General features: G+C 57.1%; 1 protein-coding gene and 1 pseudogene across 1 annotated transcript; one reads left to right on the top strand and one right to left on the bottom strand.

The window, feature by feature from the left end:
• The first annotated feature begins 11 nt into the window (after nucleotides 1–11).
• LOC103286424 (ran-specific GTPase-activating protein-like) lies at nucleotides 12–1,176 on the top strand (annotated as a pseudogene).
• Nucleotides 1,177–1,547: 371 nt separating this feature from the next.
• On the bottom strand, nucleotides 1,548–12,348 carry GRHPR (glyoxylate and hydroxypyruvate reductase). Its single transcript, XM_008141898.3, has 9 exons — nucleotides 12,198–12,348; nucleotides 10,032–10,162; nucleotides 9,572–9,644; nucleotides 8,506–8,622; nucleotides 7,246–7,334; nucleotides 6,073–6,177; nucleotides 5,184–5,319; nucleotides 3,760–3,890; nucleotides 1,548–1,883 (listed from the first exon to the last, which is right to left on the bottom strand). Exons 1-9 carry the CDS (start codon nucleotides 12,278–12,280, stop codon nucleotides 1,762–1,764), a joined length of 987 nt encoding a protein of 328 aa, XP_008140120.2. The 5' UTR covers nucleotides 12,281–12,348; the 3' UTR covers nucleotides 1,548–1,761.
• Nucleotides 12,349–13,909: the final 1,561 nt, after the last annotated feature.

Genomic DNA, 13,909 nt, shown 5'->3' with positions numbered 1-13,909 from the left:
TTAAAACAAAAAGGGAAGCAGTACTGCTTTCTCTGCTAATGCTGCTGTGACCAATCCTTTTTTTGTTTTTTTAAACCAAGTCTTCTAGAAAATAATCTGCTCTCAATAACAATTATTGGTAATTCTCTTTAATTTAGTCCCTTTTGCCTTGCCTACTCTCTCTCTGTCTTTGAGCTGTGGGCATGTGTGAGGTTTTGTTCTCAGCCAACCCAGTTTTATTGCTTATTCTTATGCTTCCGCTGCTCCCTTACCTGCCTCCCAGATTGAAAACTGGCCAGTTTGGCTTGGCTGTGGGGAAGGGCTGGAACCTGCCTCCCTCAGCAGGAGTGGGGCTTTTGGGAGGAGGGGGGTGGCAATTAGACAAAGGGCACCCATCCACCTGGGGGGAGTGGGGATGAGGACAAGATAGACAAAGGGAGCCAAGTGTGATGGTGCTAAAACTAATTAAAAAAAAAAAATTAAGAGATGCGGAGGCCCCGGAGCCAGAGAAGACTGAGCCAGTCGTGCCACCACCACAGTGCCGTCATGGTGGTCGCCAAGGACATCCATGAGGACCATGATACCTCCACCGAGAATGCAGACGAGTCCAACCACGACCCTCAGTTTGAGCCTACAGTTTCTCTTCCTGAGCAAGAAATTAAAAAATGCTGGAGGGATGAAGAGGAGCTTTTCAAAATGCGGGCAAAGCTGTTTTGATTCTCTTCAGAGAATGATCTCCCAGGATGGAAGGAACAAGGCACTGGTTACGTCAAGCTCCTGAAGCAGAGGGGGGACAAGGCCTTGAAATTATTCACCAACCACTAGATCCTGCCGGTGATGGAGCTGAAGCCAAGCACAGGCAATGACTGTGCACGGCTCTGGTACACCCTGCCACCTTTGCTGACGGGTGCCCCAAGCTGAAGCAGCTGGCCATCCGCTTCCCCAAAGCTGAAAATGCACAGAAATTCAAGACAAAGTTTGAAGAATGCAGGAAAGAGACCGAAGAGCGAGAAAAGAAAGGAAGACTGGGCACAAGTGGTAATGCCGAGAAAGGGGCTGAAAAAGCTAGAAGCTTTCGGTGGAAGATAACCAGGAGTCCGAAGACGAGACCAAGGAGAAAGCTGAGGAGAAGCAATAAGTACTCTACCTTTTTTTCCTGTTCCTTCCTTTCTCCTTGTTTAAAATATTTGCCCTGCCCCTTCTTTTTGGTTTGTTTTTATTCTGTTTTGTTTTTACAGGGGACATTATATAAAGAACTGAATTCCAACAACAACAAAAACAAAAAAAGAAACTCACCTACTTCCAGTTCTTCTTCCCTGGTTCTCGTTGCCGAGTATATTTAATTTGTCCCAATGGTCTAGGTCACCCATGGGCTCTGGTTGTCCGTTCTCAGTGAGGGACCCGTGAAGGAATCTGAGCAGAGGACGAGGGGTAAGGTGGTTTGGACAGGTTCTAGGGGGTAAGGACAGGTGGAAGCTGAACTCGCAGGTCACTAGATGCCCTGGTTTAGAAAAGGTAAAGCAGATGCTCTTGTCATTAGCTCCTCCCAGTTACAGCCCAACACAGTCTCTCAGAGAATTCTTTAATACAATGACACGCTTTTGGCGCAGATGTTTCCAACCACAAAAGTGGCAAGCACATCTCCCAGCACCAGTCTTCCCTCTGCGGCATCAGCACAGGTCGGGCTTTTCCATGGCTCCCGTCCTGTGGGTCCAAATCAAGCCTGGCACAGCCGACAGCATCCCGGGCATGTCTGCCTGGCCCTCGGTGCTTCCTGTCTGGCTACAGCTTGAGTTCACTGGGCATTGGCTCCCCTCTCAGGCCAGCCAGCAAGTTGTTGGCTGCCAACAAGGACATGGTGTTTCGGGTTCCGTGGGTGGCACTGCCAATGTGGGGCAGGATCACTGGAAAGGAGAGGAAGACGGAGTTAAGAGGGTGGTTCAAGAGCCTTACAGCGGGCCCTTCTTTCAGGGTCATGGCTTGCCAGTAAGAAGAATAAAGAGCTGCCTCATATTCCTTGATTTGCCTTCCCTCCTGTCACTCAGCACTCCACTCCCCTGAGGCTGAGGGTCAGAGTAAGAATAACGGGAATCCCAAGTTACAGACACCCAGACGCAAGGATGATGAGGGGTGTGTACCCTAAACATAAGAACACCGGCCTAACGGGGTCTTGGAGCTTACGTAGAACCCAGCTCTTCAATTACCAAATAGTGATCGACACCAATAACTGCTCATCCATACCCTGCGCCCCTGAAAGTGATGCCATGGGGCTTCTGATCTACCGAAATGAAGACGAGGTGAAACACTGGACAGCACAGCAGAGCAAGTGAGGTCACCTGTTCCCAAAGCGCCTTTTGAAAGTGTGAGCACTGAGCTGAACGCCCAGGCCTTGGGGGATGGGGACAGTTTTCCCGGCTGTGGGCACAGGCCAGTGCTCCTTTCTGGCTGGCGTGGGGGTAGGAACAGGAAAGTTTCCAAGGGCTACAATAATGGGAGCATTCATTGTGGGGAAGGCAGCTGAGGACCTTCTCTTTGGGTTTCTATTCCAGAATATAAACAAAGGGCGGGGACTGGCCAGACAACCACAGACCCTTCCCGCTCACGGTTACAGTGGAAACAAACCACACCAGAACAGAGAGAATTGAATATAAAGTACTGTTAACTCGGTAGGAAGGTAACAGGAGGCTAAAAAGAGAACACTAAGGCAGTAGTTCTCAAAGTGTGGTCCCAGGCCCAGCAGCATTGGCGAGGAGCATGCTAGACCCATTGAAGCAGAAACCCTTGGGGGTCCAGCCTCTCTGATTGGTCCCCCCAGGTGACTGAGGAACCTAACAGCTTGAGGTTCCCTTAGGCCAGTGGTAGGCAAACTGATTAGTCAACAGAGCCAAATATCAACTGTACAACGATTGAAATTTCTTTTGAGAGCCAAATTTTTTAAACTTAAACTTCTCCTAACGCCACTTCTTCAAAATAGACTCGCCCAGGCCATGGTATTTTGTGGAAGAGCCACACTCAAGGGGCCAAAGAGCCGCATGTGGCTCACGAGCCACAGTTTGCTGACCATGGCCTTAGACATCACAGACGGAGCCGGAAGCATCTGCCTCCCTAGTACTAGGCGGACGGAGGGGAAGGGTGGGGCTGTTAACAGAAAACTGAAGGAAGGGCGCCTGTGGAGCTGCAACTCGGACCTCTGTGGCCGGGCACTGACTGGCCGTGGCTTGTCTGAGGGGGCACCACGCTGGGAAACTGCAAACCAGATGCCCCGACCACTACAGAAGGACCGGCTGCTGCTAGTGAAGACGTGTAGCTGCAGGCCACTTAGCCGGGAAGGCAGGAGGGAGCCAAGGCCTGCTTTCCAGCCTGCCAGGCTGCCTGCAGCGTCCACACTGCACCTCAAAGCACACTGCACCCAAGGGCTTAACCACTGGCACAGGTTACAGATACTGGTATTGTAATTTTACTTGTGACTTAGACTTAAACGGATAACAGCAATTTATAGGGACGGGTTTTACCCACGACTAGCTATGGATAAAAGACACCCAGTCAAATCCACTCTCCCTACCTCCATTCATTCCTTTAGGGACTCAGGTGAGCAGGCTCAGGAAGCCCCTCCCCTATGTTATTAGGGACCAGTGCCACTCCTGGCATAATTTATGGTCCCTGGGTGCGTCCCTTTGTGTTCGTACAGTGCAGGCAGCTCACACACAGCACCTCCAGACCCTCTAGCCACTGTGGTCCTGCGAGGCGGTGGGTGACTGCACCGGAAGATGCAGTTCTTACCACAGTTCTTCAGGGTCAGCAGAGGGTGGTTCGTAGGCAGTGGTTCCGGGGTCGTCACATCCAGTCCAGCAGCGGCAATCTGGCCACTGGCCAAGGCCTGGTACAGGTCGTCCTGGTTCACCACGTCTCCCCTGGAACACAGTGGTGATGTGAATGCCCCACAGTTCCCTGCACCGAGGCTGCCTTTACGGCAGAACCACCCGTGGAATGAATTTTCCCACCGACCTGGCACCTGGCATTGACTTCTGAAGCAGGAAGTCTTACATCCTTACAGTAGTGATACGGGTCTTATCATCAGCGAACCCCAGCTCCGCCACTTTCTAGCTGTGCGACCTTGGGCAAGTGTCTCAAATTCTCTGTGTCTCCAGTTCCTCCTCTATAATATAGGGAACCTCACCCCAGGAGTGCTGGAGGGCTACAGCTCACTGACATCACTACTGCATGCACAGGGCCCCGCCCCGGTGTTCTGATCTGGTTGCTCCCCCGACCACCCACTGTGGTCTGCCATCAGACACCTGACTAACCAAGGGCAGAGACTGGATCCACCTAAAGCACATCCATCCCAGGGAGCAACCTTCCTTCCTGCAACTGAACCACGAAGTGGAGAACTAATGTGCCAGAGACTTCATACTGTGCACTAAGTAACACTTGTGCAATAGTAACAGCAGCCTGCACAGCCCTGGGTCCATTGGGGGCTCAGCAGATGGGAGCCCTGAGACTCGGCCGTCAGCGTGAGCCCCGTGTTCACTTCACCTCCAGGTCACCACCTTTGTAGCTAAACATTAGCCCTGGGGGTGACCTCATCCAACCCCTTCCCTCACCTTTGTTTGCTTCCAGACTGATTGAAGCAGGTTCAAAGGGCACCAGCTAGGAAGGGTTTGGAGAGGCAGAGAGGGAAGGCCTGCCCCTATTCCATGCCCAGTGGCCTGAAGGCACCTGGGGACATTTTGAGGAACCAAGACAACTTGAGTTTAGGGTCTGTCTCCCCAGAAGCATGACGTTTCCCGGTGTCACTGACTCTCACGGAGCCAGGCTCAGCGCAATGGGAGGTCGGCCTCCGAAGGGCTGTTAAATCATCAAGTCCAGCCCTCTGTGGTTCAGAGGAACAGGGGCTGCCCAAGGATACTTGGGAGCTCGATACCATGATGTCTTCACTCCCTAAGCCAACGCTGCGATGTGCCTGGCCCTGAGCAAGGCGGGGGCACTGCTGGGAACCAGCCAGGCCCTGCTCTCGAGGACCTTCCTCTTGGCCTGGGTGCTTCCTTATGGCCTTGACTGTATTTCTGAGCTGGCTGCTTGGTTTATGGGGAGAGGCAAGCTCAGCCTGAGGTCTCCTCCACAACCCACGGGGAGAAAAACCTCAGCTCACAGCAGCAGGGAGCCCCTCGAGGCTTGCCCATGACCCATGCCGGTGGCCGGGATACCTGCTGATGTTGACAAGCACAGCTGTGTTCTTCATCTGCTGGAAGAAGTCCTTGTTGCAGAGACCCTTGGTTGCAGGCGTTAAGGAGCAGGTCACAACAATGAAATCAGACTCAGCAGCCAGCTGGGAGGTGGGCACTGGGGAGGGCAGAGCTCCATCAGAGTGAGTCCCAGTTATGGAGAGCAAGATGGTAGGAGGCCAGGTCCTCCCCGCCCGCCCCCCGCCCCATGATGGAAACTCCCAAGATGCTTCCTGAAGGCCTTGCCTCTACCTGCACGACCCTTAACTGTGCAGTCAACAGCCACTCGTGGGACCCTGGGGTCTTACATCATTCATCCAGCTCCCTGTCTCCAACAGATGGGGACACTGAGGTCAGAGAGGGGCAGAGGCTTGTCCAGGGTAACCCAGTGGGATCTGGGCCTCTTTGTCTTTCACCGACTGCGGGGTCCTATGTGCCACGGGGGTGAGGAGTGGCTGAAATTCAGCCTGCTCTCTGCACCCCATGCTGGGCACCCTGTGGACACAGGCTGGGTTGGGGCCAGCAATGCTCAGCCGTGTAAGGAGACTGAGTGAAAGCTCCCAGCAGCTCCTTACCTCTGCCATCACCCCTGCTGCTCTGCCCATGCCCTGTGCAATGTGACCAGGGACTCTGAGGACAGAGCTGGAGAGCTCTCCCGGCCCTGAGAGAGCTCACTGCGGGCCTGGACAAGTCTCTGTGCTCCCTGAGTGGGCTGCAGCCAGAGGCGGGTAGGTCAGATAACCCGAGGGACCGCAGGCCCTGGACACACCTGGAGGTCCTGTGTTCTGCCCGCCGATGCTGCCGTTACAGAACAGGGAAACCCTCTCAGTGAGCACAGACGGGCTCCTGTGCAAATCAATGCTTGACTCACCAAACTCTGCCTGGAATTCTGCTGCTTCCTGGGGCTTGGGCTGGCGCCCCGAGTATAGAAATCTCTGGACACCAAATGGCTTCAGTCGCCGAGCAATGGCCTGGCCTGAGGCAAGGAGTCAGAATCATGGCTTGTCAACAACCACTCCACCCCTCCGCACCCACCCGAGGGCAGGGGCAGCACCCAGCAGCTCCAGGGACAGGAAGCCCATGGGGGCAGGGCCAGATCCTTTCATTAGCACAGTCCCCACGTTAACTGGTCCTGCCTCGGTGTAACCAGCCCCCACTGCCCTGAGGGGTCCGTGTGATAGCCCTTCAGATCTGGAGGCGGCACCACAGCTGCTCCGTGACTTATGCTGCCCTCACATGGTGTCCAGCCACCTGGACGTCCATCTGCTAACCTTCCCTGACAAGTGGACCTGGCACCCCTTCCATCCTTCTGGACCCTCTGCTTCTGTGAATGAAGCCCCAGACCTCAGCTGACTTTGCGGTGGCCGTGCCAGACTGCCAGCCTGCCCCCAACCGGCAGACCTTTCACAGATGCTGCTCCGGAGACAGTTGGATGTTCAGACTCAGCATGAGCCCCAAAGCTGGTGGGTTCCTCCAAGCAACTCTAGCGTAAGAGGCAGGGCTGCCAGCAGGCCAGATGAGCCACACTTTCCCTCTCTCATCTCTGTACCAAGCTGGGTGCCAGAGAACCACTGGCAGCTGCCTGGCTAAACTCAAGCCTTCCCGCCAGGCTCCTCCAAATGGGGCCGATGGAGGAAAGACAGCTCTGCCCACGGGGCCCGCTGTGCCCAAGGGAAGGCTTTATGAGTCAGAGCTCAGGCCTTGGGGAGCACGGGCTCCCCCACAGAAAACCCCTCCGACGGCCCCAACCCAGCCAGCATCTCCGTCTGTTCTGTACGGAGCTGAAGAGCCCTGGCCCCTACAACCTGCTTCTCTCACCAGCAGGTCCTAAGGAAGTCCTGTGTTCCTCTTAGTTTGTTTTTGCCTGTGTTTTAGGAAGCTGTGCCTTCTCATCAGAGACATCCCACTGCGTGCAAAGCGCACCAATGTCACGCAGAGATGGCGACCCTTTCCAAAGGGGGCTGTCCGCATCCAGGGCCCTGGTGCCGGAGACGCAAACTAAACCATGCGAGCCGGTGGGCCAGAGGGGAGGCAGGGGCCTCACCTATGCGCCCCAGCCCGATGATGCCGACGGTGCTCTTCGTGAGGCCGTAGCCACACATCCACAGGGGCTTCCACGAGGTCCAGCCGCCACTGCGGGAGGGAGGGGCGAGAGTGAGAGGCCCTGGCCTCGGGCAAAGACACGGGCCACTGCAAACTCACAGACCCAGCAGCCCTGGGCAGGGGCTGTGCTCCAAGGCATAGGCCCTGCCCTCCGGGTCAAAGGACTGAGAGTGGCATGAGCCGCACCCACAGCCAGTCAGCACTGGACAAGCAGCAGGATTGACTCTTCCAAGGACTGGAAGGGGCCTTAGAAGTTCTCATCCAATTTAGCAGATGGAGAAACTGAGACCAGAAAGGGTGACCTGCCTGAGGTCACGCAGCCAGGGCAGAGTTGGGAGCAGCAGGTTGCAAACTCAGCAACTGGGACTCCAAGAACAGTATTCTCAGCACCCCAGGGAACCAATCCAACGCAAAGCCACAGGCCCACCCCACTGCCCCGGGTGGACAGGGGTGGGTGCCTGTCTTGGGTCATCTCCATTGTAGACACGGACTCCCTAGACAGAAGGGCGAGTGGGATTTTCAGCACTGCGCCTGATCAGTCCCAGGGTGCTGTCCAGCTCTGCCCCATCACATCCCCGCCCGGAGCCACGCTCCCGGTCCATTCTCCGAGGGCCTGCATTTGCTCAGGCCGCAGGCCGGTCCCTGCACCTGGATGCCTTCCCCTCGGGATATACAGACCCAAACCCCTGATCTGAAACCCTCAGGCCAGATTTCAGAATTTTCCAGGTTTCAGCAAGGTAGCCTGGTGCATACGCTATGTTTTACATGCCCACCTCAGTGGGCAGCACACTGTATATCTGCAGCAAAACATGCACATTCACAGTGACTAGGAGGCATTAAAGCCACGAGCAGCCTCCTGTTAGTTCCGGTCAAGTTTTGCTGCCAAAAGACTTACTAGACAACCCTCAGTTTTGAGAGCTTTTGCATTTCTGACTGTGAGCAAGGCGTGGCAGACCTGCTCTCTACACTGCTACTTCCTCCGGGAAGCCTTCCCTGATCCACACTCCTCCCCTCACCTCCTCACCTCCCTTATCCTCTTCTCTCACAATTTGCCTTCATGCCCTGTTTATTTCAGCTCTGGCTGGTACGTTAGTATTTTGGGTTAGTCTACCCACTAGATGGGGCACATCTGGGGACAGGGATCACATCTGGGCCAGGGTGTCCCTGGGTGCTCAGGAGCCAGCTGCTGAGCAGAACTCACTTCTTCACTTCCTCGATGGCCTCCGGCAGCCGGCGACAGGTGGTGAGCAGCAGGGAGACAGCGAGTTCGGCGGTGGCGTCTGTCAGGACATCCGGGGTGTAGCCCACACGGATCCCACTACAAATCAAGCATCTGGTGGTCACACTGGCCTCCAGCACCCTCGCCGGCTCCTATGACCGGGACATTTCCATGCTGCTGCTCTGTTCTCTTTGCGCTGCCTGTTGGGGAGCTCAGAGCTGCAGGAATGGCCATCATCCCATTATTCCATTTTAATTCTCCCCACTGTGGGAAGGATATGAAGATGGGAGATCAGGGTCCAAAGTCTGGGCAAGTCACTACTTAACCTTTCTGAATTTCCTCATCTACACAGAGAAATAATAACACTTAACCTTTCTACATCAAGGGGTTACTGCCGGGGGGGGGGGGGGGGGGGTGCAAAAAAGATAATGGATGTAAAAGGGCGCTACTTGGTCAGATAGTTACCCCGTTTCTGACTTCTTGGGCTTATTTTAACTGGCCTGTGCTCATACAGACAGATTTCATCAGCAGCACCTCATAGTCGCACTGAGTGGTTAGGAATCTTACCTAACAATAGAGTAATATGCAAATTGACCGTACCTTCGCTACACCCACCAGCCACGCCCACCAGGAAACCGTCGCAGGGACGCTGGGGTGTGGCCGAGGCCAAGGCCGGGAAAGCCTGGGGCGGAGGCTTTCCCGGCCTTGGGCACCAGCGGGGAGTCTGCGCGGATCGAGGGCAACCACTGGGGGTCAGCTCCTGCGATCCGTAGCAGGGAGGCTGGGTGCGGCCGAGCCCAAGGCCGCCGCCCGGGGCCAAGCCCGGACCCTGAAAGAAGGCAGAAGGCAGTGGCCACAGCCAAGGCCTGGGTCCCCGGTGCCCGCAGAAAACTGGTGCAGGCAGCCAGGTGAATGAAGGTCTATTGCACGAATCTTCGTGCAAACGGGCTGCTAGTATGAAATAAAACAAACACTCAGCTCCTCTTCCTCCCCGTCTGTAGTCACCCCTCACCTCCCAGGGCCCTTCCAGAACCCGAGCGGCACTTACCGCTTCTTGATTTCATCCAAAGCCAAGTGGTCGACGCCCACAGACATTGTGCTGATGGTTTTGAGATTGGCTCCTATTGGGCAGAAAAGCATCGTTTTAATCTTTCCTCATAGGATTCAAACTCTCCCGCATGTTCCAGAGGGGCAGGGCCTTGCTGGAGGTCATAAAGCAAGGCCGTGGCAGGGCTGGGCGAGGGCCCGGGGCCTGGTAACGCTCCCCCACAGCCTGAAGCCTCCACACACGACCTGCCTTCCTCAGGTCTCCCTCCAGGGGTTCACCGGCAGGAGAGAGGAGCGATGCGTGTGCCCGAGGGGGCTGCACACAACCGCTCCCTCTGGCCAACTACCGAGCCAGCGGCCCCAGAACGCAGAGGCCACTGCACACCTGCCTGGGGAGCCAGCAGCAGCCGCCGACGGGCCAAGACCACCGGGGCCCTCCCAGCCCCGCCCGGGGCACACACCTGCGGCGTCCAGGAGCTTTCTGTCCACCTGCTCCGTGAGGAGGCACAGCAGGCCGTGCGCCCCGGCCACGCCTCGCTCCAGCTCCTTCCTGGGGATGGGCTCATCTGAATCCCACTGCTCCACCTCACAGCTGAGGGCAAAGGAAGGAACACTCAGAGGCAGGGGAGCCCCGCAGATACTCCCGGCTCCCAAAGGCCCCCGCAACATCTGCAGCCCCCTCTCAGAGCAGCACACAGTGCCTTCTGCTTGCTCTGGCCTCAGACTGCCTGAAACTGGCCGAGGGGATTCGGGGTCATGTATGGGCGACTTCAGAACTGTCCTGAGAGGGTGGCTGAAGGGTGAGGGGCTGTCACAGAGCAGAGAGGGCTGACAAGAACCTAACCTGAAAGAAGGAAGTCACGGGGCCCGGCTGGTGTGGCTCAGTGGTTGAGCACTGATCTATGAAACAGGAGGTCACAGTTCAACTCCTGGTCAGGACGCATGCCCAGTTTGCAGGCTTAAAACTCAGTAGGGGGTGTGCAGGAGGCAGATGATCAATGATTCTTTCTCATCTTTGATGTTTCTATCTTTCTCTCTCTCTCCCTTCCTCTCTGAAGTCAAGAAAGATATTTAAAAAGAAAAAGTCATAGGGACAGCTCTCAGCTCAACACAGGAAGAGCTTTTTCACCCTCAGAGGAGGCCTCACAGGTAGTGAGCTCCCTGGGCCCAGGTGGCCAGTGCTGGCAAGGCCAGTGTGTGTGTGAGAGAGAGAGAGAAAGAGAGAGAGAGAGAGAGAGAGAGAGAGAGAGAGAGAGAGAATGTGTGTGTGTGTGTGTGTGTGTGTGTGAGTGTGAGAGAGAGAGAGAGTATGTGTGTGTGTGTATGGGGGGAGGGGAGGAAGGGGAGGATCCTGCATCAAATGGGATTGGAGTCCATGTCCAGGTACATGTCCTGTCCTGTGAGTCCATGATACGGGAAACTCATACTTGGACGTTGCCCAGCAGGACACGACCAAAGCAATGCAACATGGATGGTGCACGTACGGGCTCTGGGCATGTTTCCCAGCCCCTCAGCCCTGGCCATTTAATTCACTGCAGCCAACATGCATGGGGCATCTACCTGTGCCAGACACAGGACGGCTGCTGCACCTCCCAGAACACCTTGCTGCAGCACCTGGCCGCCTGAGCTCGGCCACAGGCCACTCTCACCCTCCCTTCCACGCGCACGGCGTGGTGCTGCAGCACGGGAGCCACGGCCATCACTGCTGCTGCTCCCGCCTTTCCCTCCTCCTCAGGGCCGGGCACGTCACAGTGAGCCTCAGCAAAGCGCCTGCTGCACTGAACAAACATGGACGAGTCTCATGTCCCCCGGCACTGGTTTCTGCCGCTGGGTTCCACCTTCTCCTCCTTGGGGCAGGCAGTGCGGGCCTGTACCATGCAGTGTTCCCACTGCAGTCAGAGCTGAGTGCAAATCCCCGCCCTGCCACATGCAAGGTACTTAACCTCTCCCAGGCTCAGTTTTCTCATCTGTAAAATGGGGATTGCCACCTCAAAGTGTCACAAGGATTAAGAGAGTTTATGTCTGCGAAGCGCTTGGCAAGGCTGGCATGCAGGGTTCAATTTAAGAAGTGTCCCCAAAGGCCCTGCCAACTGCCCGAAGGACCGGATCGGTGACTGCCAAGGTTCCTGACTTTGCCAAGTGACCCGGGAAGGTAAAGGATTAACAGCCTGGTCCTTGCATCACGCGCGGTTTTCCTGCTCCACGGGCCCATCACGGGAACGGCTCCAGCCTGCCCTCTCCCCTCACCCACTGCAGGTGCGGGAGGTGCAGGTCCAGGCGCCACCACTTCGGCCCGGGGACAGCTGGCCCCAGAGAACTTGCCCTAAGCCTCCCCCAAACCCCAACACCGTCCCGGCCGCGCGCAGGTTGGAAAGCCCGGCTCTCCGGGGCCCCCAGGACCTCCCGGTTCTCCCCCCAAAATAACGAGGCCTCTGGAGGCCGCCCCCAGCCCGCCCTGGCGCAGCCCCGGGCGCCCCCAAAGTAGCTTCTGGAGACCTGAGTCACCCAGCGTGCGGGGGTGCCCGAGGCCAGGGGGGAGCCCGGGGAGCCGCAGCCCCTTTCCGGCCCCGCGCCCGGGGGAGGGGGGCTGGGGAGTCCGGGACTGGGCGCGCGGGGCCGGCTCTTACTCTGCGGCCCCGGCGAGCACTGCCCGGCCCTCGGGGGGGATCCTGCGGGTGACGAACACCTTCATGAGTCGCGCTGGCCTCATGCACCCCGCTGCCGCCGGACACCGACCGGGACGCCGCCGCCGGAAGCGGGACGCGGCGTGGGGGCGTGGCCTCGGGTGGGCGGGGCGGGGCGGGCCCGCGTGGGGGCGGGGCGGGGGCGGGCCCGCGTGGGGGCGGGGCGGGGGCGGGCCCGCGTGGGGGCGGGGCGGGCTGTAACTGCGAGTTGGGGCACCGAGTGTGCGCCCTGAGCAGCAGCTGTGGGTGTGTGATGAGCCTTCATGGAACTGGGGCTGGTTCCGGGTGAAGCGGCCAGGCTAGTGCCTTGGCCCTTGGGCCCCCATGGCTCCCTGTGACCACCCCCTGCCCCAGGAGCTCAGAGACTAAGGGGGAAGGGGGGGTCTGGAGGCTGAGGTGGGTAAAGGGACCCAGAGCCCTGAGTGTGTGGGGGATGTCTGTCAGGCACCATCCCCATTCCCAGGGCCCCAGGGCCCTGACCATCCTCGCTAGGTCTGTTCCATCATGGTCACACTGTTCCAGGCAGGGGCCTTTGGTCACACGGCCTGGGCTGTGAGCCTGGCCTGTTATGTAAACACAGGAGGCTGGCCCAGGGCATTCTGAGTCCAGGAATGGCCTCTAATACTTGGTTCAGTTCCCCATATGAAGCCCACAGTTGCGGGGGGCGGTGAATTGGTCATGGGCCTCCCAGCTTGTCTGACACCTGCTGACTGGCAGGTCATGTATAGGGCAAGGGTCAAGGTGATGGACGGGGCCTTGTGGGATAATGGGCAGACCAAGAGTTTGCAGCCAAATGGAACTGGGTCTGAATCCCAGTCCATTTACAAGCTGTGTGGTCCTGGTCAGTTCCCATCATCTTCCTAAGCCTCAGTTTCTTCAGCTACAAAATGCGGTTATGAGCACTTAGTTTTGCGAGATACTGTGATTAAACAAGCAACATTTGCATGGATCCTGGACTATGTTGGGTGTTCATCAAACACAGAAACCGTGGAGGAGAGAGGTAAGGTCAGGCTCTGGACCCAGACTGCCTGGATTGCAATCCCAGCTCTGCCATGTACCAGCACCAAGTCACTAACCGTCTGTGTGGCTCAGTTTCCTCATCTGTAGAATGGGTAGTGCCTGCCTGTCTCAGGGCTTGTTGAGAGGATGAACTGTGTATAGTGTGTACGACAGCATGTAACACACCTAGTGGGTGCTTAACAACTAGAAACACATCCCAGGAAACCCACACACGGGTGCCCCCGGGCCGGGCACTGGTCAGAGATGCAGATTCTGAAGCCAGTCCCACGACAAGTAAGAGGGCCCAGGCCTGTCCCTCAGCTCTGCTGCCTTCTTTCTGCCAGAGGCTGTTCATGGGCAAGTCCGGGCCTGGGAGCACCCAGGGGGCAAAAGCCTGCCTGTGGTCTCTTCTCTGCTCATTTTATCTGAATCCATTCTGCCCCTTCCAGGCCCAGCTAGGAAGCAGTGACAGGCACAGAGGTCACCTCTCCAGCTTAGGGCCACACAGCAAGTCTCAGGAGAGGCCGGAGCGGGCGCCCCAGGCCTGGATCCCTGGCCAGTGCACACCCTGCCATCTCCCTCTCTGAAGTAACACATTAATGGGTGTCTTAGCCACAAACCGTTATCTGCACTGCCCGGCCCCCTCAGGGACACTT

This window comes from Eptesicus fuscus, chromosome 15, assembly GCF_027574615.1.
Source record: "Eptesicus fuscus isolate TK198812 chromosome 15, DD_ASM_mEF_20220401, whole genome shotgun sequence".
NCBI classification, from domain to species: domain Eukaryota; kingdom Metazoa; phylum Chordata; class Mammalia; order Chiroptera; family Vespertilionidae; genus Eptesicus; species Eptesicus fuscus.
This window is presented reverse-complemented; position numbering and strand designations above follow the sequence as displayed.

What these genes read in the sequence shown, in the direction of transcription:
- GRHPR (XM_008141898.3), bottom strand. Translation starts at nt 12,280, where the DNA reads ATGAGGCCAGCGCGACTCATGAAGGTGTTCGTCACCCGCAGGATCCCC. An exon ending in GTGCTCGCCGGGGCCGCAGA is followed by an intron (nt 10,163 to 12,197) that starts GTAAGAGCCGGC and finishes CTTTGCCCTCAG; the next exon opens with CTGTGAGGTGGAGCAGTGGG. An exon ending in AAAGCTCCTGGACGCCGCAG is followed by an intron (nt 9,645 to 10,031) that starts GTGTGTGCCCCG and finishes TCTGCCCAATAG; the next exon opens with GAGCCAATCTCAAAACCATC.